Source organism: Ophidiomyces ophidiicola, assembly GCF_022830035.1.
Source record: "Ophidiomyces ophidiicola strain CBS 122913 chromosome Unknown scaffold_33, whole genome shotgun sequence".
In the NCBI taxonomy this organism is placed as follows: domain Eukaryota; kingdom Fungi; phylum Ascomycota; class Eurotiomycetes; order Onygenales; family Onygenaceae; genus Ophidiomyces; species Ophidiomyces ophidiicola.
In genome coordinates, this window is record NW_026054673.1 from 35,474 (window position 1) to 58,162 (window position 22,689).

The 22,689-nt window shown below is 54.6% G+C and overlaps 10 protein-coding genes across 10 annotated transcripts; 3 read left to right on the forward strand and 7 right to left on the reverse strand.

Moving 5' to 3' along the window:
* Window positions 1–909: 909 nt before the first annotated feature.
* LOZ57_005873 (uncharacterized protein) lies at window positions 910–1,949 on the reverse strand (the record flags this gene model as incomplete). The annotated part of the gene is made up of 5 exons (XM_049254899.1): window positions 910–1,395; window positions 1,448–1,510; window positions 1,562–1,630; window positions 1,683–1,742; window positions 1,845–1,949. 5 exons carry the CDS (start codon window positions 1,947–1,949, stop codon window positions 910–912), a joined length of 783 nt encoding a protein of 260 aa, XP_049106066.1.
* A 902-nt stretch (window positions 1,950–2,851) lies between these two features.
* Window positions 2,852–3,340, reverse strand: LOZ57_005874 (uncharacterized protein; the record flags this gene model as incomplete). Its single annotated transcript, XM_049254900.1, has 1 exon — window positions 2,852–3,340. One exon carries the CDS (start codon window positions 3,338–3,340, stop codon window positions 2,852–2,854), a length of 489 nt encoding a protein of 162 aa, XP_049106067.1.
* Window positions 3,341–4,369: 1,029 nt separating this feature from the next.
* Window positions 4,370–7,873, reverse strand: POL3 (DNA-directed DNA polymerase delta; the record flags this gene model as incomplete). The annotated part of the gene is made up of 4 exons (XM_049254901.1): window positions 4,370–5,108; window positions 5,161–6,974; window positions 7,038–7,406; window positions 7,466–7,873. The coding sequence occupies 4 exons, from the start codon at window positions 7,871–7,873 to the stop codon at window positions 4,370–4,372; spliced, it is 3,330 nt and encodes a 1,109-aa protein (XP_049106068.1).
* Window positions 7,874–9,734: 1,861 nt separating this feature from the next.
* Window positions 9,735–10,430, reverse strand: LOZ57_005876 (uncharacterized protein; the record flags this gene model as incomplete). Its single annotated transcript, XM_049254902.1, has 1 exon — window positions 9,735–10,430. The coding sequence occupies one exon, from the start codon at window positions 10,428–10,430 to the stop codon at window positions 9,735–9,737; it is 696 nt and encodes a 231-aa protein (XP_049106069.1).
* Window positions 10,431–10,796: 366 nt separating this feature from the next.
* On the forward strand, window positions 10,797–11,859 carry LOZ57_005877 (uncharacterized protein; the record flags this gene model as incomplete). Its single annotated transcript, XM_049254903.1, has 3 exons — window positions 10,797–11,582; window positions 11,642–11,704; window positions 11,755–11,859. 3 exons carry the CDS (start codon window positions 10,797–10,799, stop codon window positions 11,857–11,859), a joined length of 954 nt encoding a protein of 317 aa, XP_049106070.1.
* A 130-nt stretch (window positions 11,860–11,989) lies between these two features.
* Window positions 11,990–13,592, reverse strand: LOZ57_005878 (uncharacterized protein; the record flags this gene model as incomplete). Its single annotated transcript, XM_049254904.1, has 4 exons — window positions 11,990–12,437; window positions 12,490–13,055; window positions 13,204–13,328; window positions 13,385–13,592. The coding sequence occupies 4 exons, from the start codon at window positions 13,590–13,592 to the stop codon at window positions 11,990–11,992; spliced, it is 1,347 nt and encodes a 448-aa protein (XP_049106071.1).
* Window positions 13,593–14,689: 1,097 nt separating this feature from the next.
* LOZ57_005879 (uncharacterized protein) lies at window positions 14,690–16,076 on the forward strand (the record flags this gene model as incomplete). Its single annotated transcript, XM_049254905.1, has 3 exons — window positions 14,690–14,831; window positions 14,912–15,720; window positions 15,786–16,076. The coding sequence occupies 3 exons, from the start codon at window positions 14,690–14,692 to the stop codon at window positions 16,074–16,076; spliced, it is 1,242 nt and encodes a 413-aa protein (XP_049106072.1).
* A 355-nt stretch (window positions 16,077–16,431) lies between these two features.
* Window positions 16,432–17,855, reverse strand: LOZ57_005880 (uncharacterized protein; the record flags this gene model as incomplete). Its single annotated transcript, XM_049254906.1, has 5 exons — window positions 16,432–16,694; window positions 16,752–17,251; window positions 17,304–17,386; window positions 17,437–17,599; window positions 17,665–17,855. 5 exons carry the CDS (start codon window positions 17,853–17,855, stop codon window positions 16,432–16,434), a joined length of 1,200 nt encoding a protein of 399 aa, XP_049106073.1.
* A 306-nt stretch (window positions 17,856–18,161) lies between these two features.
* On the forward strand, window positions 18,162–19,405 carry LOZ57_005881 (uncharacterized protein; the record flags this gene model as incomplete). Its single annotated transcript, XM_049254907.1, has 2 exons — window positions 18,162–18,230; window positions 18,278–19,405. 2 exons carry the CDS (start codon window positions 18,162–18,164, stop codon window positions 19,403–19,405), a joined length of 1,197 nt encoding a protein of 398 aa, XP_049106074.1.
* Window positions 19,406–19,752: 347 nt separating this feature from the next.
* LOZ57_005882 (uncharacterized protein) lies at window positions 19,753–22,335 on the reverse strand (the record flags this gene model as incomplete). The annotated part of the gene is made up of 1 exon (XM_049254908.1): window positions 19,753–22,335. One exon carries the CDS (start codon window positions 22,333–22,335, stop codon window positions 19,753–19,755), a length of 2,583 nt encoding a protein of 860 aa, XP_049106075.1.
* Between the last annotated feature and the right edge of the window lie 354 nt (window positions 22,336–22,689).

Sequence of the window (22,689 nt, forward strand, 5' to 3'; positions counted from 1 at the left end):
TTCAGGAAAAGGGGTTGAACTGTGATTTGATGATGCAGCTCATAAAGGCCAAATGCCTCCTCGGCCAGTCGTGCTTGATGATTGAAGCTCATTCCTGATGGTCATCACATTTGGATTCACGAAATACAAGCCACTCAAAGCTCCAATCCCCAACCACGGGCAAGGTCAGGTCGGTTGTTCACCGTTATCGGTAGCTTCAACCAAACTTCCACCATCCTATTCCTATCGCCCTTTAGGACATATGTATCAAGGGGTATTACGGATCTGTCGCAGCCTTGCACCCTCTGCTACGGCTTTCTTGGTATAGCGAAGACCTGCACGCTGGCTATAGCTTGAACCCCCACGAATATTATATGATAGCTAGGCCCCTTACACAAAATAGTATGCTATGTAAGACGCTGGAAATATTTTTTGTGATTTTCTTTTAGACGTCTACGGCACCAACACTTGATGAAGAGCTTTCTATACCTGGAAGCTTTGTAGTAATGTGTTTAGTTGTTTTTCAGGAATATATACATGTGTATGGGCAACCACCTGCTGGTCAGGCAAGGGGCCACCCTCAATGACATTTCAAATTTCAAAACACATGTAATTCCATGGCAGTTGAGGCCTCGATAAAAACCCTCAAGACTGGCACGGCAAAAACCCGTTTTTACGGGAAACTTTAAAAAAACCGTGTAGAGGGAAAAGAGTGTCCTCAACTGCCACTGATGATAGTCCACCACTCCATGGTGTCTGCCGGTTGTCTGTTAAGTTGCCCGTTCGACTTTTAATCGGTGCCGTATCGGTATTTTGATATTGAATCGGCGCTCGTGGGACCGGCGATTTTCGCGGTGGTGTTTTTTGGGTTTTTTTTTATTTGCAGGGCTGAGCTCAAGCCATGCAAAAGCGAAGGACCTTTACCTCGCTTCAACCCCGACGCCGCCTCTTCCTGGGCCTCCGGTTTCTGGGGTACCACCCCGGATAAAGATATTTCTCGTCGTACACAGGACGAGGCAGCCGTTGTAGCCGGCGAGGCCGGCGACAATCCGACTGATCCATCGGTGTCGGAGTCGGCTCACGAATCACCGGGATCGGCGTCGAAGGTCGATTTTTAAGGGACAGCCCCAGCTGTGTTGGGGCCTCCCTTACTTGAGCCACCTCCGGGCTCAAAGAATATGAACATGGCGCCTGTGCCATGGTCGCAGGCGTCTGCCCATAGTGCCAACCCAAGGATACGGGGTTGGCAAGAGTCGGCTGGCCCCCCGGTGGCGTTGGTGGCGTTACTACCAACAAGGGGACCGTTGGCCGCTCTCCTTCCATGATACCGATATAGCGATCGGTATCAAGGGAACCGGCGCCGCTATATGACGGGTCTGTAGCGACGCCGGACGGGGAGGGGGGAGGAGCAACGCCCTGGAATAAAGATTAGTTCCGCCAGAGAAGAATACCTGTGGTTTCAACTCACCACATCAAGGTCCCCGAACTCTGGTGTGGGCGAGAGAGTCCAGACGCACGCGGGAGCAATGCCCTATACCAAAGCTTAGCACTGCAAAAGAGAACATTGGCGATTAACACTGACAGCAGCAAGATCCCCGAGAATGGGAACGCCGGGGCGGCTCACACTCCAGCAAAGTGAAGGAGCAATGCCCTACGACATAGATTAGTACTGAGAGAAAAGAAAATCTCCGATGACTGCTCACCTCTGCAAGACTCCCAAGAACCGGAGTGCTCGGGCGGCTCTCGCTGCCGCACGGTTGCTCCTTCGAAAGTTAGTACTCGCCTGAGGTAGAATCTGAGATGGAGGCAAGGAAAAGGTGAATCCGCAGCACGTCAAGAACAGTTACAAAAGTGAAAGAGCTTACAGTGAACGCGGCGTCGTTGTTGCTGTCGAGGTAGGGCGAAGGGAATGGCTGCGAAAGAGAGGCGGAGAAAAATGAGGTCTCGGCGGTGTTGCGGAAAGCGTCCATAGTGATCGATTCGCTGTTGAACAGGTGTTAAGGGGGAGCTGATCAAAAGGGCGAGTTGCGCTTGAACCGGCGGTGGTAAGGCTGAGAAAATTGTTAAGGGGGGACAGCAAGTAAGAGTTGTCTCAAGAGCATTCGACTTCAGAGAAACAGAAAAAGAGAGAGAGGCAGCTGGCGAGGGAGGGGGAATTTATACCCACGGAGGAAGGGGCATAACTGGGAGGGAGCACTCGCCACGGAAAGAGTCATATCATCAAATATCAGGGAAGCATGGAACTCCAGCAGGAATCCTCGGTCGACGAAGGCAAAAGGTGGTGATCCGGAATCACTCAAAGAACCGCTGAGTTGGTCTCTTCAGCAGAAAACAGGGCAGGAGTTGCCATCAGCATGGCTGGAAATGCTCAACTGGGAGACAAAGGAATCTGGTAGTGCGTGTTGACGCTTCTGGGGGCCCAACGGCTGAAGCCTTTCAGCAATCGTTAATTTGCCAATCCGTGTACAGTATACAGTGTGATTCTCTCCCATATGCGTTGGTCCCTGTCGGCAGAGCATTAACAAAAGGGCATGGCTGTTTAGGGGTGGTATCCATTGGGCTTCTTGGGGAAGCTGGGGAATACACTTTGGGAGGCGATGGCCACCTCTGAAAAAATACAGGGAAGGCCCTCCCCAGAAGAGGGAAAATGGTTTGGAAGTTGGTATGGAATATGTTGTTAGACAGCGAGATTCAAATAAAAATATGAATTTATCCCAACTCGAAAACAGGGCTAATGCGAATTAAATCACACCAACGGATCGTCACCACAGTGCTTTTTCCTCCGTCGATTTCATGAATGGGTATCACAAAGGCTTCGCGTATAACAGACTGGCTCCATTCCTAGGCCCTAGTAATCTCCAATTGAAGTGTTTCACCCATTACCATTTTTAGTTCTCAACCTTTTCCGCCTTAGTATGGTACTGCTGTCAATAGTAGTACACTCAGACGGCGATTGTGAACCGTCTCTTTTCCTTTTCTTCTCTCGTTGACCATTGATATTGCGACGGGCTATTTCTTTCAACTTCAAACGAGCTTCCACCTCATCTGATATATCCTCATGGTTGACTGTAGGGGTATAATTTGGATGGCTGTTAGGATCAGCCATGGATATGGAATGATTATGTATTAAAAGCCCTATCTTTCTTTTCTTTCGTATATTGGCGCTCTGGCCATGTTGAGTGCAGCTTTCCTTTGCAGCTTCATCACGACGCCGCTTTCGGTCGGGATTTATCGGCAGCCCAACAGGTGATTTGGTTTGGCATGCCGACGTTTGTTGACTGTCACATTTAAAATTCTTGGAATTAGTTCGAGCTTCGCGTCCGGATACCTCAGTCGAAGGTAGCTTTCTCGCGCCACTCATGTTGAGGTCTGAGTCAGAGGTGTTAGTTGCGATACCGGGAAGCTTGGTAACGGGGTCAGAACATTGTAGAAGATGGATAGGAGGTGTTTCCTACTAGCTCAGCTTGAATCTTCTCCAAATCCTGAATTAACTGCTGCGTTCCCGTGATGATTGATGAGATTGCGGCCGTTGAGTCAGAGGAAGCAGCGAGTTGTTTATGTATCACGTGACACAGCTCCAGGTGGGTATTCAAGTTTGATTCATGCTGTGATAGTAGCTAGAATACCTATCAGCGGTCTGAGTCCGAGGGTATCATGATCGGAGAGCTAACACTGACTTCTGTCCATGCTGATGGCATGGCCTTTTCTCGGGAGGTATTTCCTTCCCCCATACCGCTCCAACACCCCTATTCAGCAATATTCGGCTTCAAAATTATGTAGCAAAATGGAAGGCAGCGATAGCCAAAAATTTCGGCCATCGATACGATAAGACCATGTAATCTGGGTCAAAAACGTGCAGCGGAGGTTGAGGCAAAAGTATTCTGATGTTGAATTCAGCCCCTCTTGATTGGTGGCCAGTTCTGTGCCAAGGAAGTCCTTTACTAACGTTAGAAATCAGCCTAGTTAACTAACTAACTAGCGAACTACGGAGTGCGGAGCAGTTGGCTGAAGTCGAAAGACGCTTGTAAAGCTTAATTACGTTAAGCTTATTTCCTAGATCTCTTGCAGTTTGTAAACATCAGATCCAGTTTTTGCTTTACTATTCGTATATAGAGTATGCGTTGTATTTTTGTGGCAAATACACCGCAACTGCGTAATCGCAATCTCCTTGAGAGCATGCCGCTTTCTCTAAGCCTCGGCATATTCAACCCGCCCATTATGCCTACCTCAATATCATATAGCTAACGGGCAAATATTAGAACCGATCAGTCCAAACGATGTCATCACTGCATGGATAGAAATAACATAATATGTTGAAGTCACAAGAGCCCCAATCCTCGCTACCCTGGTCATCATACTGTTATAGATAAGATACTTCCAATTTTTGCTTTTACCAAGCACCTGGATCATGATCAAACCTCGCTAGTTCTCTTTCCGAATCTTCCACATCCTTCTTTGCCTTCATTCTCATGTAAAAAATAGGGCAATCTCTACTCGAGCAGATGACCTCGCAGTGTAGACTCCCCTGGCACCTTTGGCATTGAGTCCACAGTCGGCCAAAGCGTACCTCTAAATCGGACACTCTATTTAGTGTCTTGTTGTACAATTCACCAAGTCGAGGTCGGCAGTTGTCACAGACAGCGCCAGGTTTCTCATCTTTTCCCACAAGTGGCTTTTTACAGCCCATGCAGGTTTGCGTTTTCTTCGCGAATTTCATTAAACCCCCCAGAGTAGGTGCAGCAACCGATATTGATCGCGTATGTTCACCGGCGAGTAGCTGGGACGCCTTTTTCTCGCCAAGAATAGGATCAAAAATCCTAGCAAGTGGCTTTGCAAGCTGGTTGTCAAGGTAATATCTTGTATCGATAGGGATATTATTTTCAAGGACATAAATGGGATCCTCAGACTTTTCATAATTTTTGGAGCCTCCAGCACCTTTGATGATAACATAGGCAACACGATCGCCAAGTGTGGGTGCTGAGCCAGCATCGCGCTTTCTCATGCGCTCCGCTAATTCAACATGGGCCTGTTTGGCTTTGTAACCCGATTTAGAAAGCGCTTTCGTGATGACAAGCTTCGACATGTCCACTTTGTTCTGAAGCAAGTCGGAGATGGTATCCATAACATATCTACGTGAGTGTGTCAGCATAGGCTTCTCTTTAGCCAGTTTTGGAGACGTACCTCTGCGCCCCACCGACATCTCTGTCGATCAAGATCTTTTTAAGCACGGTTTCAATGACAGTTTGAACCAAGCGGCAGTTGTCTCGACGGACAGTTTCGATACCTTTACTATCCATTTTATCGTGCTTTTCCGTATTGGTCCAGTAGAGACCTGCATATCGTTTCTTGTTAATTAGAAGATATGGAAAATAGACCTTTTCAAATTCGAGCTTGATTGGCTTCAAAAATTTCGATGAGACAAAATCGGCGGCCTCTTGTCCAAGCTTCATAGCTTCAGGCAAATCCTGAACGCCAAATTTTACCATCACAGAATCAGTGTCGCCATATATAACTTTTGCATCATGAGCATATCCATTCGCAATTGTGTAACGCGCCTCCACTTCATCTTTGGTTTTCTCAATCATTTGTCGGCCATATGATGTCGTGCTACTAGCAATAGCTAAGCAGGGGAGTTTTCCGTTACTAGCACCCGTAATACCGTAAACACTGTTGGCACTAATCTTGAGAGCTAACTGTCGTCCGTTCAAAACAGCCTTCTTAAAAGGATCCGTCTCTGTAGCAAGATCTTTTTTGGCACGTTTTCTGGCCGAGAGCAGCTCTTCCAAAATTTGACTTAAAAGGCCTTTTCGCACTTTCGCAGTACAAAACATGTCACCATTGGGCGTGACAATATAATCTTCACCTTTCTCTAGTTTAAGTTTTTCCACACTTGTCTTGTTTAAGAGAGTTGTATAGCAAAGATTATGCGCCTGAATAATACTGGGGTACAGAGAGGCAAAGTCGAGTGTAGCAATTGGTACATCATAATAGCCCTTGACAGGCTCAATGACAGTCGCACCCTCATATTGCTCCTCGCCAATTTCATTTCGGATATTTGGGATGACCAGCTTTTGTTCTAACGCTTTCCGGAAGAGTTGAGAGATGAATTTGACTTGTTGTCCTCGAGATAGTAAATAATTAAACGGAACACCAGTGACTCTAGCCATCTCAGTATAATTTACCAGACACATGAGCTTGTCCATAAGGCGCTGTGGAAGATACGCATCTTTTAAACAATACACTGCTAAACGTCGCCTCGAATCCGGCGTACCGTTGAATAGCTCGGTGATCATAGTGTGATGAACATCTTCCTTTTGTTCCCCAAGAAAATGGGAACAAACGGAGTTCAACGTGTAGCTCCGGAGCTGATGATCACGTTGAATCAATTGAAGAAGGTCAAGCTGAATCCTTCCATTAGTATTGGTCGCTTTGGTATCCCTGTTACCCATCTGTTTGCTTGAAAAGTTGGTATCTTTTGATTGTGAAATGGTGTTTTTGAGCCTTGTCCAGAACGGAAATTTGTTGCATTTGAGGTGTTGGGCACGCTCAAGTAAGTATGGGAAGTCGAAGTTCGCAATGTTGTATCCAATGATTACATCTGGGTCAACCTCTTCCAGAAAATCTCTCCAAGCATTCAGCATTTTTGCTTCATCATTGAATTCAAGAACCTGAGTATTGACTATCGAGCTGCAAGTATCCAAGACAAATACGTTTCGGACGAAGGGCTTGGAGTCTCCATACCGGGTAACAATGTTCGCAATTTGGATCACTGGGTCGACTTGTGGCTCAGGGAAAATACCTTTCCGGCCGGCACATTCAATATCAAAGGACAAAACTCTTAATGGTGCCATTTTTGCCCATTCACCGTCGTGCGGATGAGCTATCAGGTCGCGATAATGTACAGCTGCTTCTATTTGGCAGTTCGATTGACGACGATTAGGAGGAAGCATGTCATACTTAGATGGAGGAACTTCAACCCACGACATTCCGGAGATCTATCCAAAGACCCATAGTTAGACAGAGAAACCCAAGCAATGCACCGCACAGGTTCAACTCACCCCAGTATCGATCATAAATCGCAAGATATATTGGATATTATCGAAAGTAAGAATACCATCTGTACCAGCAACCTTCCAAAGCCCCCTAAAATTTGCGTTTCCATTTTCGATTATCGATCGGAGTCTATGGATATGTTTCGGGTCGGTCACAGTAATCTGGAGATATGGGTTTCGCTGATTACCCTGAAAGCCAAAAAGGTTTTCTTTTAATACCATCCGCACCGAGTGTATAGCAGGCTGGTGCATCGCTAGTTGGGATTCAAGGTAGGACTGAAAAGCCGCGCAATCCGACTGTTCGAAGGATACGGGCGCCGCCACATACAAATAGTGCTTAAAATCGGTTACATGTAAAAGAACGGAGTGACCAGCCTAATGGCAATTACATTAGGTAAGTTAAGTATGGAGAGTTTTTTGTATTCGAACAATACCTCCGTAACTCCAAATAGCTTTACTGCGGTTCCACTGCGATCTAGTATTCCTTCTTCGGCTTCAATCTGCTGAAAGCAAAGAGAATCCTTAGCTGGGTCAAAGCCACCAAGGCTCGGGCGCCTCCATTGTTGATCCTTTTCTGCATTGGACTCTTTAAGATCACTTATGTCCTGTGTTAATTTCTCCAGGACCTCTTCGACAAACTGGCTCTTTTGTTGCGATTGACTGGATGCCGGGGTGATGCGTTTTCGAAAGTCTGGCTGCAAATGAGGTTTCGTAAGAACATCGGGTTGAGAATCGAGCTTCCGCTTCTTAGTCGCGTTGGGCGATATCGGTCGAAGGTTCCCGCGAGTTTTCGTGGAATCACCAAGCACCCGCTTCTGGGGCGTTAAAAGGGATTCTGCCATCATATAGATAAAAGAGCGAAATTAACGTAACGATGTTTTGAATGCCGTGTTGGCGGCCATCGAGGTTGTCGTTGGCGCAGAAGGAAGTCGCGTCAGGAAGCAATTAAGATCGCGAAATCGATTTGCTCCACAGGCGCGTCGCGAGCTGCGCATCACGTGCTGGGCAGCGAGGGCCAAGGAACTACCCGTGACCTTGCCAAGCCTCCTCACTATATACCCGCGCCAAGTTAGCAAACACAAAAACCATCAGTGGGCGTTGAACATGAACGTACAAGAATGACGGTTCATATCTTAAATTGAGCGACCGGGCATATAAGAGCTTCCGAAGGCATTCCATCTCAACTGCAGTTAGTCTTATCCTATCATACATTGCCTTCTTTAGGGCCTCAGCAAACTGATCTCCTCTATGTGGATCATCATAGTGTCCCTCATTCACAGATTCCATCGCAACAAACTCGAATATGCGTGGGTAAAGCCCGGAATGGCCCCAATCTATCAGTCCCAGCTTTTTCTCTGTAACAGCAGTTAAAGGACGAGTACCCTCCCCCTTGCTGTCATCTAAGACAATGATATTTCTCCGAACCAGATCACCATGGCATAGCACAAGGGGATAGCATGGTCCAACATCAACAGATTTGTTAATATGTTTTCAGCCGTTTGTTTAGATAAAGGTTCAAATCCTTAACGGAATTGAAGCAAGCATTTCCGCCAAAGTCTCCCCAAAGATATCCCATGGAAGCCCACCGCCCACAGGGCCAGGGGGAGTGTTAGGCTCGGCTTGGCACGTGGACCAACTTTCAATAGCTCATCTCCTTGTTCTCGAATGCGTCGGCCTAGGCTGATAAGCAAGTATTTTGGGCAAAATCGAATTATAAAACGTTGAAGCCAGGGATGAGCACGATAGATGATAAAGCCTAGAATTGTATCCCTTGCTCGAGCAAGCCAAGTAGGTGATGCCCTGCAGGCAGTCAACACCTAAATTGAAAGGCATCCACGAAAGCTGGCCACTTACCTTGTCTTTCATGGCCCTTTTCCTGCATTTCTTCGCGTAATCCTCGTCCTTCATCCTCTCCAGCCTGGCTGCTAAGTCACTCATATCTGTTGGAGACATAGTAATTCGCTGAACCTTCGACTCTAGTAAGTGTATTTTTATATACTCCGTATTGCGCTCCAAATTCTCTTCTGGTTTGTTTTGTTTTGTTGACTAGGTACCTAGTTTGGTAGTTACACCAACAAAACTTAGCGCAAGCGAAACTAATGGCAGTCTGAGTACGGAGTAAGGAATGACTAACCAGCTAGTCAACTAGCAAATTTATACAATTCTATAGGAACTTTCTCTGCAAAGTTCTAATTAATATTCTGACTCTGGGCCCTGCCTGTTCTCACAGCGCTGTACTAACCTAACAAGAAATGGCTAAGTGAATACGAAGAGAGCACATTCAAAAGCTTGCTCCACCAAATGCTTGGGCACCAATGAACTGCGATGCTGGAAATTAGAGCCCCGGGCCACCGTTTTGAAGCTATACAGTACTCTTGCTGAAGGGATTTCACTAAAGAGTACCAACATTCCTAAAATAGCCAGAGTAGAGTCATATAGTTATAGGACGAATCAAAGCAATCCTATTCATATATTTTCTGTTGGAATTTTTTAGCTATTAGCGAACCTATCGATTAACTAAACATGCTGTATCTCTACCCCTATTTTATTCTTGCCTTGTCTGAAGCGAAGTTTTAATTGATCCTTGGCATAAGTACCATCCAGATCGCGACATATCATTATTCCCATCGAGGCCAAAGACAATGTTTATGTGGAAAAGCACTCTGCTAAACATGACACGTCTTACAAAAGGATCCTCACTGCTCACACATTCCGCACGATGCTAACGACTTGGTTTAACGAATCGACGACGAAATCGGGTGCCATGGCCTCGCACGCCTCACGATCGCCGTATCCATACCGACACCAGCACACGCGGCCGTCAATGTTCTTCGCGAACTGAATATCAGCCACTGTATCGCCTACCACGAGCACCTCGCTAGCCTGCACACCGTCGATTCCACGAGCCTTCAATGCGGGCACGAGGACGTTGACAAAACTCGAGGGGTCGGGCTTCCTTAACGCTCCTGGTGTTTTATCGCCGATAATCAAGTCCTCGGGGATATATCCTTCCAGACCGTTACGCTCCAGTGCGGTCTTGACAGCTGCAACACCCTTATTGCTAACGATGACAGTGGGGATGTGATGGCCCTTCAGTTCCTCGAGAAGCGTTTTGGCTCCGGGGAATGCCTTGATGAGCAATTGGCCATGGACAGCGTATAACTCGCGATATTTGTCGATCCATTGAGTTTCCGTAGCGGCGAATGTTTCGGCAGCGGGGTGAAGCGCGCGAAAAGTGTCGGACAGGCCTGCGCCGCTGGAGATCAGGCGGTGGATTTCTGACTGCGGGGGAACATGGGCAGGCAGCAGGGTGTCGAAAGTGAGTTTGATACTGTGCTCAATGGACTCGTGGGTGTCGAAGAGTGTTCCATCGAAGTCGAAGATGACCAGTTTTGCCATGGTTTCAATTTCGTATGTTGAGTGTTGCTCGTGAGACAGAGTACAGAAACCACGATACGATGGCTTTTGAAGCGGACAAAGACCCTGGCAGGCCAGACGAACGGCGACCAGGCTGGCCCAGCCGAGAGTTGACTAACTACTCCGTACATAGTTAACTAACTAAATGATCAGCGGGCCATTTCAGCTGCGGCTGCGAGAAGCATGCATCTGTGGAGAGATCTATATCCGCCACTTAATCATCCGTGCAAGGAGATGTCTGGTCCACATGTCCTAATAATTCCTATTCTGACTTTGACATCAAAAATCTTTCGAACCACTTGATACCCATTGCATAGAACATAGAGTAACCTTCAAAGAAGCTACAGCATGGCTGCCTCATCTCCCATCATTGAGGTTTCCTCGTCTTCTCCTGATATTGCGCCTTTGATGACACCCCTCTGCTCTCCTACTTCCACTCCCAAGTCGATGCAAAACACCGTCCATTCACTGACCCGCCATATCGTCAGCGCTGCGCAGTCTCATGATCCGTCCTTGACCACCGCCACAACCACGCTTGTGCCCATTCTCCGCGGTGCGCTGCCCATGCTGGTCGCCGCGCAGCCCCTCTTCCCCTCTACATCTTGCCTGCTTGTCCGTTGTAGCAAGAAGAAAGGCACAAAGGACGTCCTAGCGGAATGGCAAGGCCGGAAGCCATATCCACGCGGGCCCGATGACGGACGGCTCGTCATTCTCGACACCATCATTGCGACAGGCGACACAATTCTGCACCTGTGCGACGAGATTTCCCGTCTATCTGGCGGTCGTGCAGAGAGGCAATCCATTGTGGTCTTGAGCTGCTATGCCGCACCGGACGCCTTGCGGCGTATTGCCAGCCATCCCTTGGTGGGGTTGACGGTGGTTGCACAGCTGGCAGAAAGCTGCGACGAGGCAGGGTATTTGATCCCCTATACTAATGGAGATATTGGAGACAAGATCTTCGGAGTGGCAGAGCATGTCGACCCGCAACCCGTAGTCGCAGAGGGCGAAGACGTGGGTGCAGTTCAGGCTGGTGTGCATGCCCTGTTGATTAGCGGCGGTGGGCTATGGCATTTAGCTGCAGACGGCATGGCGATCGAACGGGAGATCCGATTCAAGACGTTTAAGCAAACTTGGGTTAGTCGCATGCCAGTCACTCTATGGGGAGCATTGCCCTACTAACTCGATTATCAAAGGCTTTTATGGAGCAAATTGCTAAAGAATCGGCCAAACACCGCCACCATCCAGAATGGAGTAATGTATGTATCATTGCATTATGATAGAGCATCGTCGTTAATGGTGTGAGCAGGTTTATAACAAGGTGGCTATCCGTTGGACAACACACCAACCCCGTGGCTTAACCAAACTGGATGTCACACTTGCTCAGCTGTGTGACGAATATAGCAGCCTTTAAATTCCATTTCTACTCCTTGTGTTCTGTTAACTTATCACATTCCAGCATTAAGATTGCTCGGCATATTCAAATAATATTACAACTTTTATTAATTAACTCACCACGCTGGCTATGGTCTATGAATTCTGAATCAGACTTTCCGGTCAAGAGACATCCCTCCAAGGACTATGCGCGCCGCCACGAAGAAGAACACGCTCCCCACCATCATGGCACCTGCAAAGGTCTGTAGCCCCCAGTATCTTCCGTGTTGGCTATTCAGAATTGCTCCAGCAATAGGGCTTCCCGTCAGCGTGGCAATGCTAAGACAAGTATACAACACCCCCTGGCGCACGCCGGTCTTAGTTACATCGGCAGTTATTTGGCTCAGCAGTGCTGGGACCATGCCCACAAAAGCACCCGAGGCAAACCCATATGCTACGCTGAATACGATGTAAACAGCTGCCGATCCGGGTGAGAGCAGTGTGCCTGGAATCCACAGTGCAAGAATGACTAGCGCTGATAGGCCACACATTGCAATCATGACGTTGAACCGACCAAGTTTGTCACCGAAATACCCCGGCAAAATCCGACCAGGTAGACTACGTCTCTTGATTAGCCAGTGCATGATAGGGTGTTAGAATGTCAACAAACCTAGCTGCATTCAGCATGGTTAAGAGGTACTCAGCCAAGTCACGTCGTACTCCGTCCTCCTGCGCCTCGAGAATGATATAGTTTATTGGCACGAACATGGCAAAAAAGCCACAACACGACGCCAACGTCAGCAAGACAAACGGCAACTCCCGGAACGGCCCAAGGTAGTCACCCAATGTAACCCGGCGAGGGACAGGCGCTATTCGCGACCGGATCGTCAAGTTGGCGACAATCAACAATGCCAGGATGAGAAAGGCCGATATCCGGAGCGACCAGCCGAATCCGACACGGGGCAATAACCGGGACAGCATGGCCGGGAATACGATGCCGCCCAGGGAGGAACCGCTGGACATGATGCCAAAGGCCAAGGCGCGACGCTTGTCGAACCAGGTGGCGGTACAGGCGGAGGCCGGGTAGAATACGAAGCTGGCGCCGAGGGGGCTGCAGATGCCTTGCGCGAGGAGGAACTGGTAGTACGAGGTGGAAACGGAGGTCATCATGAGGCCGAAGACGTGTAGAAAGGTGCCGATGAGGAGGAGCCATTTTGGGCCATAGCTGTCGAAGACCTATGGCTGGGTTAGACCAGGAAGAGAGACAGAGAGAGAAGAGATGGCTAGGACTGCGCAATGCTTCGCCCTAATAGCGCACGAGGGGCGATCGCCCAGCTGCAGTGACTCTAGGGACGTCAGGGGTACATGTATGCGGGGAACAGACCCGACCGAGAACAATGCCGGCGGCAAAGAGAGCGAACGGCTCCAGCGACAGAATCCAGGAGATGCTGGAGGTGGAATAGTGGCGTAGTTGATGAGTCTGGTAGTATTCCTGGAAGACGCCGATTGCTGCCCGTTGAGTCAGACACAATAGGGCCCTTCAAGGTAACTATCAGCACACTCACCGTTCACCCAGCCAAAGCCACAGAACAGACAGCACCAGGCGCCAGCAACGGTCAGCCACGCGCGAAGGCCATGGTCGACCTGGTCGTCGGCCGTTTCCTCCCCATTCTCGCTCGCCACCACAGCTTTTTCCAGACTTGCGTCGGCAGCAGGGCCCTGGCTGGCCATACTCGACTCACTGGCCTTGGGGTCCTGATACTGGCCGGCCATCGTCTTGGGCACTGATGGTAAGCGCGCAGGCAGCTCCACGGCCGGTGTGAGGTCGGCGGGAGAAGGTGCGATATCAGGCAAAACCCGGGCTCAGAACCAACAAGCTTTTTCCCGCGCCATCCAGTCATTCACTCGTTAGTTAGTTCAGCGGCTGAACCCGAGCCGGGATTAAGTAGCTAGTGATGCAGTTAGCTACATCTCGCGGAGCGGCTGACCCGTCTCAGTGCGATAGAGTTAACTCAGATCGACGGACAGACAAGGGAAACAAAAAAAAGCTTGAACCCCGGCTGGGCCAGACCGGTGCTTTTGGTTAGAGTTCCGGGGCGACTAGAGAGAACCCGCGAGTGAGAGAACCCGACGCCGGTGCTGGCTAGAGATGTTCAGGGCGAGTCTATTGCGGACAAGCTTTTGCGGGCGGTGTGGGCTTGATCGACGCGGCAACCTTGGGCCGGGGGCCAGCATTCGACCAGCATCCGAAACAGGCGAAAGGTCCAGCATCCCCGCGATGAACGCGATAGCTGGTGTCGACGACACTCTGCACACGGCTGGGTGTGAGAAACGACATGCTCGTTCAGCTGCTTCGCTTCGGCTCACTCTTTTGCTTTTTTTTTATTCTTTGCAGTCCAGAGGGCTTCTGGAGCGGTGGCGTGTACGGAGTAACTACGTGGGTTGTCACACGGCGCTCGCTAGTCTGCCCATGACTTTCCTGGACGCCCTGGCTCAAGCACGGCCTAGGCAACTAGGTGCCTACCTCTACGCGCCTATGCTGGGATAGATCTACGAGCTATTCGTTCAACACGGTGCTGGTGGGCCTGACTCGTCAAACCCCACTCCGTACATAGGACCACCCACGAGCTTGTGACTAGGGGATCAAAGACCACTAGCTATAGTTAACTTGCAGCTCGCGCGAGATCCAAGCCCTCTGCCAACCAGTGAGAGCACCGTTTCTTCTACAAATGCGAGTTGTATGATTGTGCGTACATGCAGCACATCACAACCGGTTTTGGGTTGGTGTCAGCCGCACACTCTCAGCTGGGCGGTCCGGCAAGGATGGAAATGCTCCCTCTGGCGGCTCCCATGTTGCACAAGGAAAACGGATGGCAGGAGGCAAAGAAGCTCTTCTCGTTTCAGCTCTTGGGCTCCGTCGTGATTGGCAGCCTGCTCGGGTTGGAAATACGAGTCCAGATCCTACGGTTCTAGGAGAAGTGAGCAGCGCGGAGAGCGCTCAGACATTTGCAGGTATGTACGTATGTAGATAAATTGAAGGTCAGACAGCGCCTCACCAGCAAATCGACAATACTCCCCAAGCTTTTCTCTAGGCAAGCCTCTGCATTTGAGAATCAGCATGCTCAACGCAATCTATCCGTCGGAGCAATGTATCAAAGCACCGCTCGATAGACCGGTCGAACAAGCGCCCCAGAGGCCAGCGGCTGTGAAACGGAACTGCATTGCACCGGAAATCGACCTGCCCCTTTTCGAAGACCTCCCTGAGGAGTACGACCCGTCGACGTGGTGGCTCGACGGGCACGCGCCGGCGCATCCTCACCTCGACAACGACGCGGCCATCAAGTTCTGGGTCCGAGCCATCAAGCAGCCACTCCTGGCATGCATCCTTGAGGGCTGCGGGATTCTGCTCGAGCGAGCCAACGAACATGCGCTATTATCGTCCCTGGCGTCGCATGAGCTCCTCTGGCAGGCGGCCGTGTCGGTGCAGAAATACGGCGTGGTGTACCTGGCGACGCGGTCTGAATGCCGCGACGAATTCCGGGCGGCGGTGGAGCGCGAGCGGGCGCTGTTCGGGCAGATGGACGAATTCCTGCGGGCGGACGGGCAGGCGACGCGGGCGATCAACTACGGCATCCACCGGCTGATCAACACGGGCGGGTTCACGGTGGAGCACCACCAGCGGCTCATCCCGCCGCGGGCGATCGCGGCACTCGGGCCGCAGCACGTGGCGGTGCGGCGGCAGGACTTCGCGGGCGCCAGCACGGCGCTGCTGGACGAGGCGCGGGCGGTGTGGGACCTGCACGACTTCGCGCACCTGACGGCGGCGTCGCTGAGCGCGGAGCTGTACGGGTCGAAGTACTTCACGCAGCTGGCGGCGCTGCCGGCGCGGCTGACGGCGCTGGTGCGCAGCCCGCGGATGACGACGGCGCGGCCGACGCCGGCGTGCTCGGACGGGGTGATCTTCAGCGAGCTGCTGACGCCGCTGTTCACGGCGGCGGTGGCGGCGGTGCAGCGCGGGGCGGCGGCGCACGGGTACGCGTCGCTGACGGAGACGCTGGCGGAGGCGGTGGCGGAGTTCCTGGCGGGCGGGCGGGCGCTGCGGCACCACAGCACGGGCACGGCGCTGCGGCTGGAGACGGCGGCGAGCGCGGAGCAGCTGGCGGTGCTGCTGCAGAACAAGGCGTACGAGCTGACGGCGAGCGAGGTGGAGCAGCGGGTGATGACGCGCGGCGGGCCGGCGGGCGACGGGCGGGATGAGCTGGACGGGCTGGCGGCGGCGGAGCGCGTGCGGGCGCTGGCGGGCTGCCGGCGGTGGCTGTACTTCGAGGTGCGCAACACGATCAAGCACCGGGCGCACAAGCGGGCGTGCGTGCTGGCGGCGCGGCGGCTGGCGGCGGGCGGCGGCGTGGCGGTGGGCGCGGAGGGCCGGCTGGTGGCGCGGGTGCTGCGGCACGCGCGGTACGCGGGGTGGCAGGCGGGGGGGGTGGACAACCTGTGGGCGGCGGTGCGGGAGGAATATGATAATAATATGGTAATGACTAATAATATGGTAATGACTAGCTAAAGATAATAATATTAACTACAGTAATAATAATAACTACAGAGGAAGACGCTACTCGTAGAAGTAGCAGTACGGGCCGGCGACGACGTCCATGAGCTCGCGCACGGCGACGGGGGCGGCCAGCGGGGCCAGGTCGATGGCATCGTCGAGCGAGCCGTTGCGGGCGGGCGGCAGGTTCTCGTAGGTGAGCGAGCCGAACAGCGCGTGGCGGCGGGCGGCGATGTCGAGCCACTGCCAGATGGCCCACAGCCGGTCGATCTGCGCGTGGTGCGGGAAGAACAGCGGGTCCTGCGGGCTGGCGTACAGGTCGGAGACTGTAATCTGTCAGGATAAGATCATACCTATAGTTAGATAATATTAAAGATGCATACACGCGCCGGTCATCCCGCCCGCGAAGAAGTGCCCCCCCCCGTGGGCGCCGAAGCGGTTGAGCGGGTAGGCGCCGTGGCCCTGGCGGCGGTCGCCGGTGATGCGGGCCTGGAAGCCCATGATGTCGGCGCTCTCGGCCACGGCCCACACGGACCAGTTGAAGGCCAGGTAGCGCTGGCCGATGGCCGGGTTGAGGTCGCGCTGCAGGCAGTGCGGGCGGAAGGCGAACATGCGGTGCAGGTGGCGCTGGTCGGCCTGCGAGATGGGGCCGAAGTGCACCGTCATGTCGGCGAACGGCCCGCGCTGCACGCAGCCGCCACCTGTGCCGCGCGGGAACTCCACCACCAGGTCGGGCGTGGGCGCGAACGGCGGCGGCGGCCACTGCGCCCAGGTGGCGTTGCGGCCCGCCAGCGGCGCGCCGTCGCTGCCCAGGCTGAGCGGCGAGCCGTCGAGGATGGGCGCGTTGGCGGGGTCGTACACGTCGTAGCCCCATTCCCAGTACCTACGCCGTGGTTAACATATAACTACTAGGTAGTTGGTGAAGAGAGACCTACGGATGATTGCCCGTGTAGCCGCAGTCGCGCAGGGCCTGCTCGTAGACGTGCACGAAGTAGCGGTGCCACACCAGGAACGAGAACTGGCTGGTCAGGACCACGAAGAGACGAGCAGAGAAGGGGAGGGCGCTACATTGTTGTGGATGGTGTGTGTCTGGTTGATGTGCAGCGTGGTGAAGCTGTCGAACAGCGACTTGGCCCCGGGCACCAGGCGCTGGTCGATCAGGCCGGGCTTGCGCTGCAGGCAGTACACCGCGTCGATGTAGCGGCGGCGGGCGGCCGGCGGCAGGGCGCGCCTGGGTACATAGTTCGTAGTTAGGACTTAACCAGGGAGGGACTTAGGGATGGATGAACGACCTACCACTCGGTGCGGATCTGCAGCGTGTCGCGCGTGCAGCCGCCGCGCGGGCGGGCGGCCAGCTCGGCGTCCAGGTGTCGCCGCGCCGTGGCCTGCAGCGCCAGCAGGGCCGCGGCCGGCGCTTCGTCGGGCGTGGCCGCCAGCAGGCCCGCCGCGCAGCACGCCGCGGGCCAGAGCAGCGCCAGCGCGCGCATCGTAGTTTGGTAGTATGCGTAGTTAGCTGTTAACTAGTAGTAAGTTGGTTATCTTGAGTTAGTTAGTTAGTTAGCTCACGGACAGCTCGGGCGTGGCAGCTTATATGCACTCTCTGCCTTCATTAGTCTTAGCTGGGAGGTTATGGCGCTGGTTACTCTTAGTCCTACTCTGCTTACTCTTAGTTGCTATTATTATCGCTACTACTCTGCTTACTATTAGCTAGTTACTTGACTCGACTTGGCTGCCTTTCTTCTCCTCTTCTCTTCTTCTCTTCTCTTCTTCTCTTCTTCTTCTCCTCACACACCATGGGCCCGCGCCGCAGCCACCGCAAGTCGCGCCTGGGCTGCCAGCAGTGCAAACGCCGCAAGATCAAGGTACATCGTAATCTTAATGCTCTACGATTCCTAGCTGACTCCTGCAGTGCGACGAGGCCCCCCCGCCGTGCGCCAACTGCCGCAAGCACAACATCGCCTGCTCCTTCGCTCCGCCCTCGTCCTCCACCACCGCCGCCGCCGCTCGCACAACGCCGACGACCACCACCACCACCACCACCACCGCCTCCTCCTCCAGCGCGCCGCTGTCACCCCTCTCACCCCCCACCACCACCACCACCACCTCCTCCCCCCCCGCCGACGCGCTCCACCTGCCCGACCTCGAGCTGCTGCACCACTACACCGCGCACACCTACCGCACGCTGTCCTACAACAACGAGCACAAGGCCATCTGGAAGCACTACATCCCGCGCGAGGCCCTGTCGCACCCGTTCCTCATGCACGGCCTGCTGGCCCTGGCCGCCCTGCACCTGGCCGCCGCCGCGCCGCCCGCCGCGTCCGCCCGCTACACCGAGCGCGCCACGCGCCACCAGGACCGCGCCCTGGCCGCCTTCCGCCCGCAGCTGGCCGCCATCACGCCCGCCAACTGCCACGCCGTCTTCGCCTTCTCCAGCCTGACCGCCGCCCTGGCCTTCGCCTTCGCCCGCTCCGCCCGCCACCACCGCCCCGCCAGCGCCCCCGCCGAGCCCGTCACCCAGGTGCTGCACGACTTCTTCCTCTTCCGCGGCGTCGAGCGCGTGCTCACCACCTTCTGGGACCTCATCCGCCAGGGCTGCCTGGGCCCGCTGGTGCACCGCCCCGCCGACCCCGCCCGCCTGCGCCCGCTGCCCGCCGACGTCGCCGCCGCCCTCGACTACCTGCACGCCTGCAACGCCGCCGCCGCCGCCGCCGAGAGCGCCGCCTACGACCACGCCCTGCGCGAGCTGCGCGTCTCCTTCGAGCGCGCCCCCACCAGCTGGGAGTCCGTCTTCCGCTGGCCCGTCGTCGTGCCCGACGCCTACCTCGCCCACCTCAAGGCCCGCCGCCCCATGGCCCTGGTCATCCTCGCCCACTACTGCGTCATCCTGCGCCGTCTCGACGCCTGCTGGTGGTCGCAGGGCTGGAGCGGCCAGCTGCTCGAGGCCATCTTCCGCTCGCTCGACGTCGCCTGGCGCCCGCTGCTGCAGTGGCCCGTGCACACCATCGGCCTGGCCGACAAGCTGGCCGACATCCCATAACCGTGATATCACCGTGTCTGTCGTGCACCGCAGGGATTGCTTGTACGTCCAGCAGTATCCCTCGTGCACCGTCACATGAAACCACTCAATCTGCCCGTGCCGACCGTCCGCCGCCGTGCCGAGCCATTCCCGCCCGCCGCAAACCCAACGCCGCCGGCCCTGTTTGATGCCCGCCCGTTCATAAATAATAATGCTTAGTGAAACTACGCCATGCCCCGGGCGTCCTGTTATCTCTTTCTTGTTTGAACACTTGGCTCCCAGAGTAACAAGTATAAATCGAATTATCCTGCCTAAAAACAAAAATAGAACCAGATCTAGCCCCTTCCCCTTGCTTCCTCGCCCCCTTTTCACGCCCGCCGGCTCACCAATGACAGCATCCCTTCCAAGCACTCCCGCACCTCCCGGCACGTCCATCGCTGCCGCCGGTCGGGCTCCACCATCTTCAAGATACAGAATGCGATCCGCTCCGCCACGCTTGCTCCCGTAATAATACCCTGCTGCTCGTCTTCGTGCTGCTGCTGCTGCTGCCTGCCGTCGACCGTCGCCGCACCACCACCGTCGATCCGCTGCGTGAAATCCGCCGGCAGCCGCGCCTGCTTGGCGGAGATATCACTCGTGGTCCCGGCCGTGCGCTGCGCCCAGCCAAACCCGTTGGGCGAGCAGGTGAGATCCGACAGCACCATCTGTCGCTCCATGCGCGTGTCCAGCTTGTACAGCAGCTCGAACAGGATCACCCCGAGCGCGTATACGTCCAGCGACTCGTCGACCTGCAGCTTGCTGGGGCGGTCGCTCGAGCAGCCGCACGAGGCGCCGGCGGGGTGATTGCACGGCGGCCGCAGGGGCGGTCGATAAAATTCGGTTCCAACGGGACGGTTGGCAGTGGTGGTGGTTGGGGACGACGCTGCAGCCGGATCGGCGCCGGGCGATGTGTCCGCCACCAGGCCAAAGTCGCCGATTCGCGGGATCGTGTAATGAGAGCCAGGACCGCCACCGGCCGTTTCGCACGCCGGACAGCCCGTTTCATCGCGCGCCCGCGTCGTCGTCGTCGTCGTCGAGAGGGAGAGAAACACGTTGGCCGGCTTCAGGTCGCGGTGCACGATGCCCTGCGAGTGCAGGTACTCCACGCCCGACAGGATGCCCAGGATGATCTTGATGGACGGCACGAGGTGGTAGCAGTGCTGTGGCGGCGAGTCGCGCTGCCGCACCATGTTTAGCTCGTCGCTTGGGGGTGGCCGGAGGTATTTCGCCAAGCTCAGCGGGTGCAGCGACATTTGGATGTGCAGCGTGATAGGGGACGAGGATACCGTGCCGCTGCGACCGCGACCTCGCCCGTCATCGCCGCCGCCGCCGCCGCCGCCAAACCGGGTTTTGGGGTCGGGCTGCACCGAGTTATTTCCTCCTGCCCCATCGGTAAATATGTCCCCGTCCAACTCGCTGGTTGACGTTGCTTGGCTTTGGTGTAGGTGGCTCAATCGCCGGCCAATAGATTCGACTTCATCATCATCCTCGTCCTCACCGCCATAGCTCTCCACAAAGCTCTTTCGCGACTCTCTGATAGTTCTTGTATTATTCTCTTGCGGCCTCGCTGAACTTGAACTGGACAGTACGTCGCCGGTAGTACTACCTTCATCCTTTGATGAATCTTCCTCGAAGACAATGCCATGGTCGGACTCTTCGACCACGAGCCCATTGCTCGACTCTTCAAACACAATACCATGACTTGACTCTTCTTCCGTCGTCGTCGCCGCCTTCTCATTAAGCAGCGCTAGTGGAGGCCGATTCGCCGCTACTGTTGGCGATCGCGACCGCACCTTCACCGCGGCATTGTACTCGGCCCACGCGCCATAGTACCTCACTACATTCCCATGATCCAGCCGCGCCAGCGTGCGGATCTCCTTGAGGATATGGTCTAGTTCCTGTAGCCCGCGGTCCTGTAGCTGCTTAATCCGTCTAGGGCTTAGTGGAATCTTCTTGATAGCGTAGTATTGCCCGTCCACGTAATGCATTGCCTTGTATACCACCCCGTAAGATCCTCTGCCGATCAGGGACAGCTCTTCGAATTCGGTCGTGTATCGAGAGGCCAGCGGGCTGGGCTGATACGGCGCGCCGGCCAGAGTCATCAGCGGGAAATAGCTGGCGGACTGGAGCGTTGGCGGCCGCAGAAAGCCCAATGGCGTAGGCAGTTGGTCGTGGAAGCCAACTTCGTTCCCGGCCGTCAGCAGTCGTCGAAACGCGGGCCTGCGAGCATCGGCGTCCGGTTTGATATTATTGCTGGGCTCCAGACCCAACGGCAACTGCTCCTTCCCCTGCTGGGCGCCCAGAACGGCCTGCGGCGAGGGCGAAGGCGGCGAACACACCCCCTTGGCACCGGCGCCGCCCACACCGCCTAGGTCCAGTCCCTCCAGCGCCGATAAGCCCAGCACGTCCAGGCTGTCCCGATAATACTTCCTCGTCATCTCCCAGTCGTCCCCGTCCACGCCCGCCGCCAGCACCCCGTTCGCAGCTAGGAACTGCGACTTGTGGGCGTACAGCCGGCGGCCCAGGAGGCGCGCCTCGGGTGAGTCCCGCGTGTACCATTGCTGCGGCTGCTGTTGCTGGTGGGCGCGGGCTTTCTCGTTGAGGATCTCGGTGGCACGGGTGAGACAGTAGTATTCGAGTAGCGCGGTGGTCATCATGGTGGCGTGGCTCTCGGCGTCGAAGCCGGCGATGCTGGTCTCCGGGTCTTTGTTTTCGAGCACGCCTTCGAAGGAGCCGGAGATGTCGTCGTCGAAGGACGAGCGAGCTCCATCTTGGGTATGGGAGGAGTGGCTGCGGTGGTGGTGGTCTTGGTGTGTGTAGTCATGGTTCTCGTCGTCATTGTCATCATCGTCTAGGAATGATGTATCTTCGGTAGAAGACGAGATGTCGTTTGGGGAGCGGAACAGAGACATTCGAAAGTTTGGACGCGATTGGCACGCGTGCGTGGGGATAGAGTCATGAAGCAGAGAGAGCTCTGCTGGGCTGGGTATAATGCAGACTGTGCCCGGCGATATCTTCCTCTTCTCATCAGCCCGGCGGGAGGCCTGAGACCATGCTTCTCGACCGCGGCTTGCTGGGCTTGGGATCCGCCACGCAGCACAGAACGAAGTGAGACAGCAGTGTCAGAATTGCAATCGCGCAGGCGAAGAACCATCAGCTTAATACAGAGCTTTCCCAGTCACTGGCAGGTGTGTAGGCACTTTGTATTCTTGGGGGGGGAGTCAAAGTGTGGAGCGAGCCCAAAGTGAGAGCGAGGCTTCGATGGG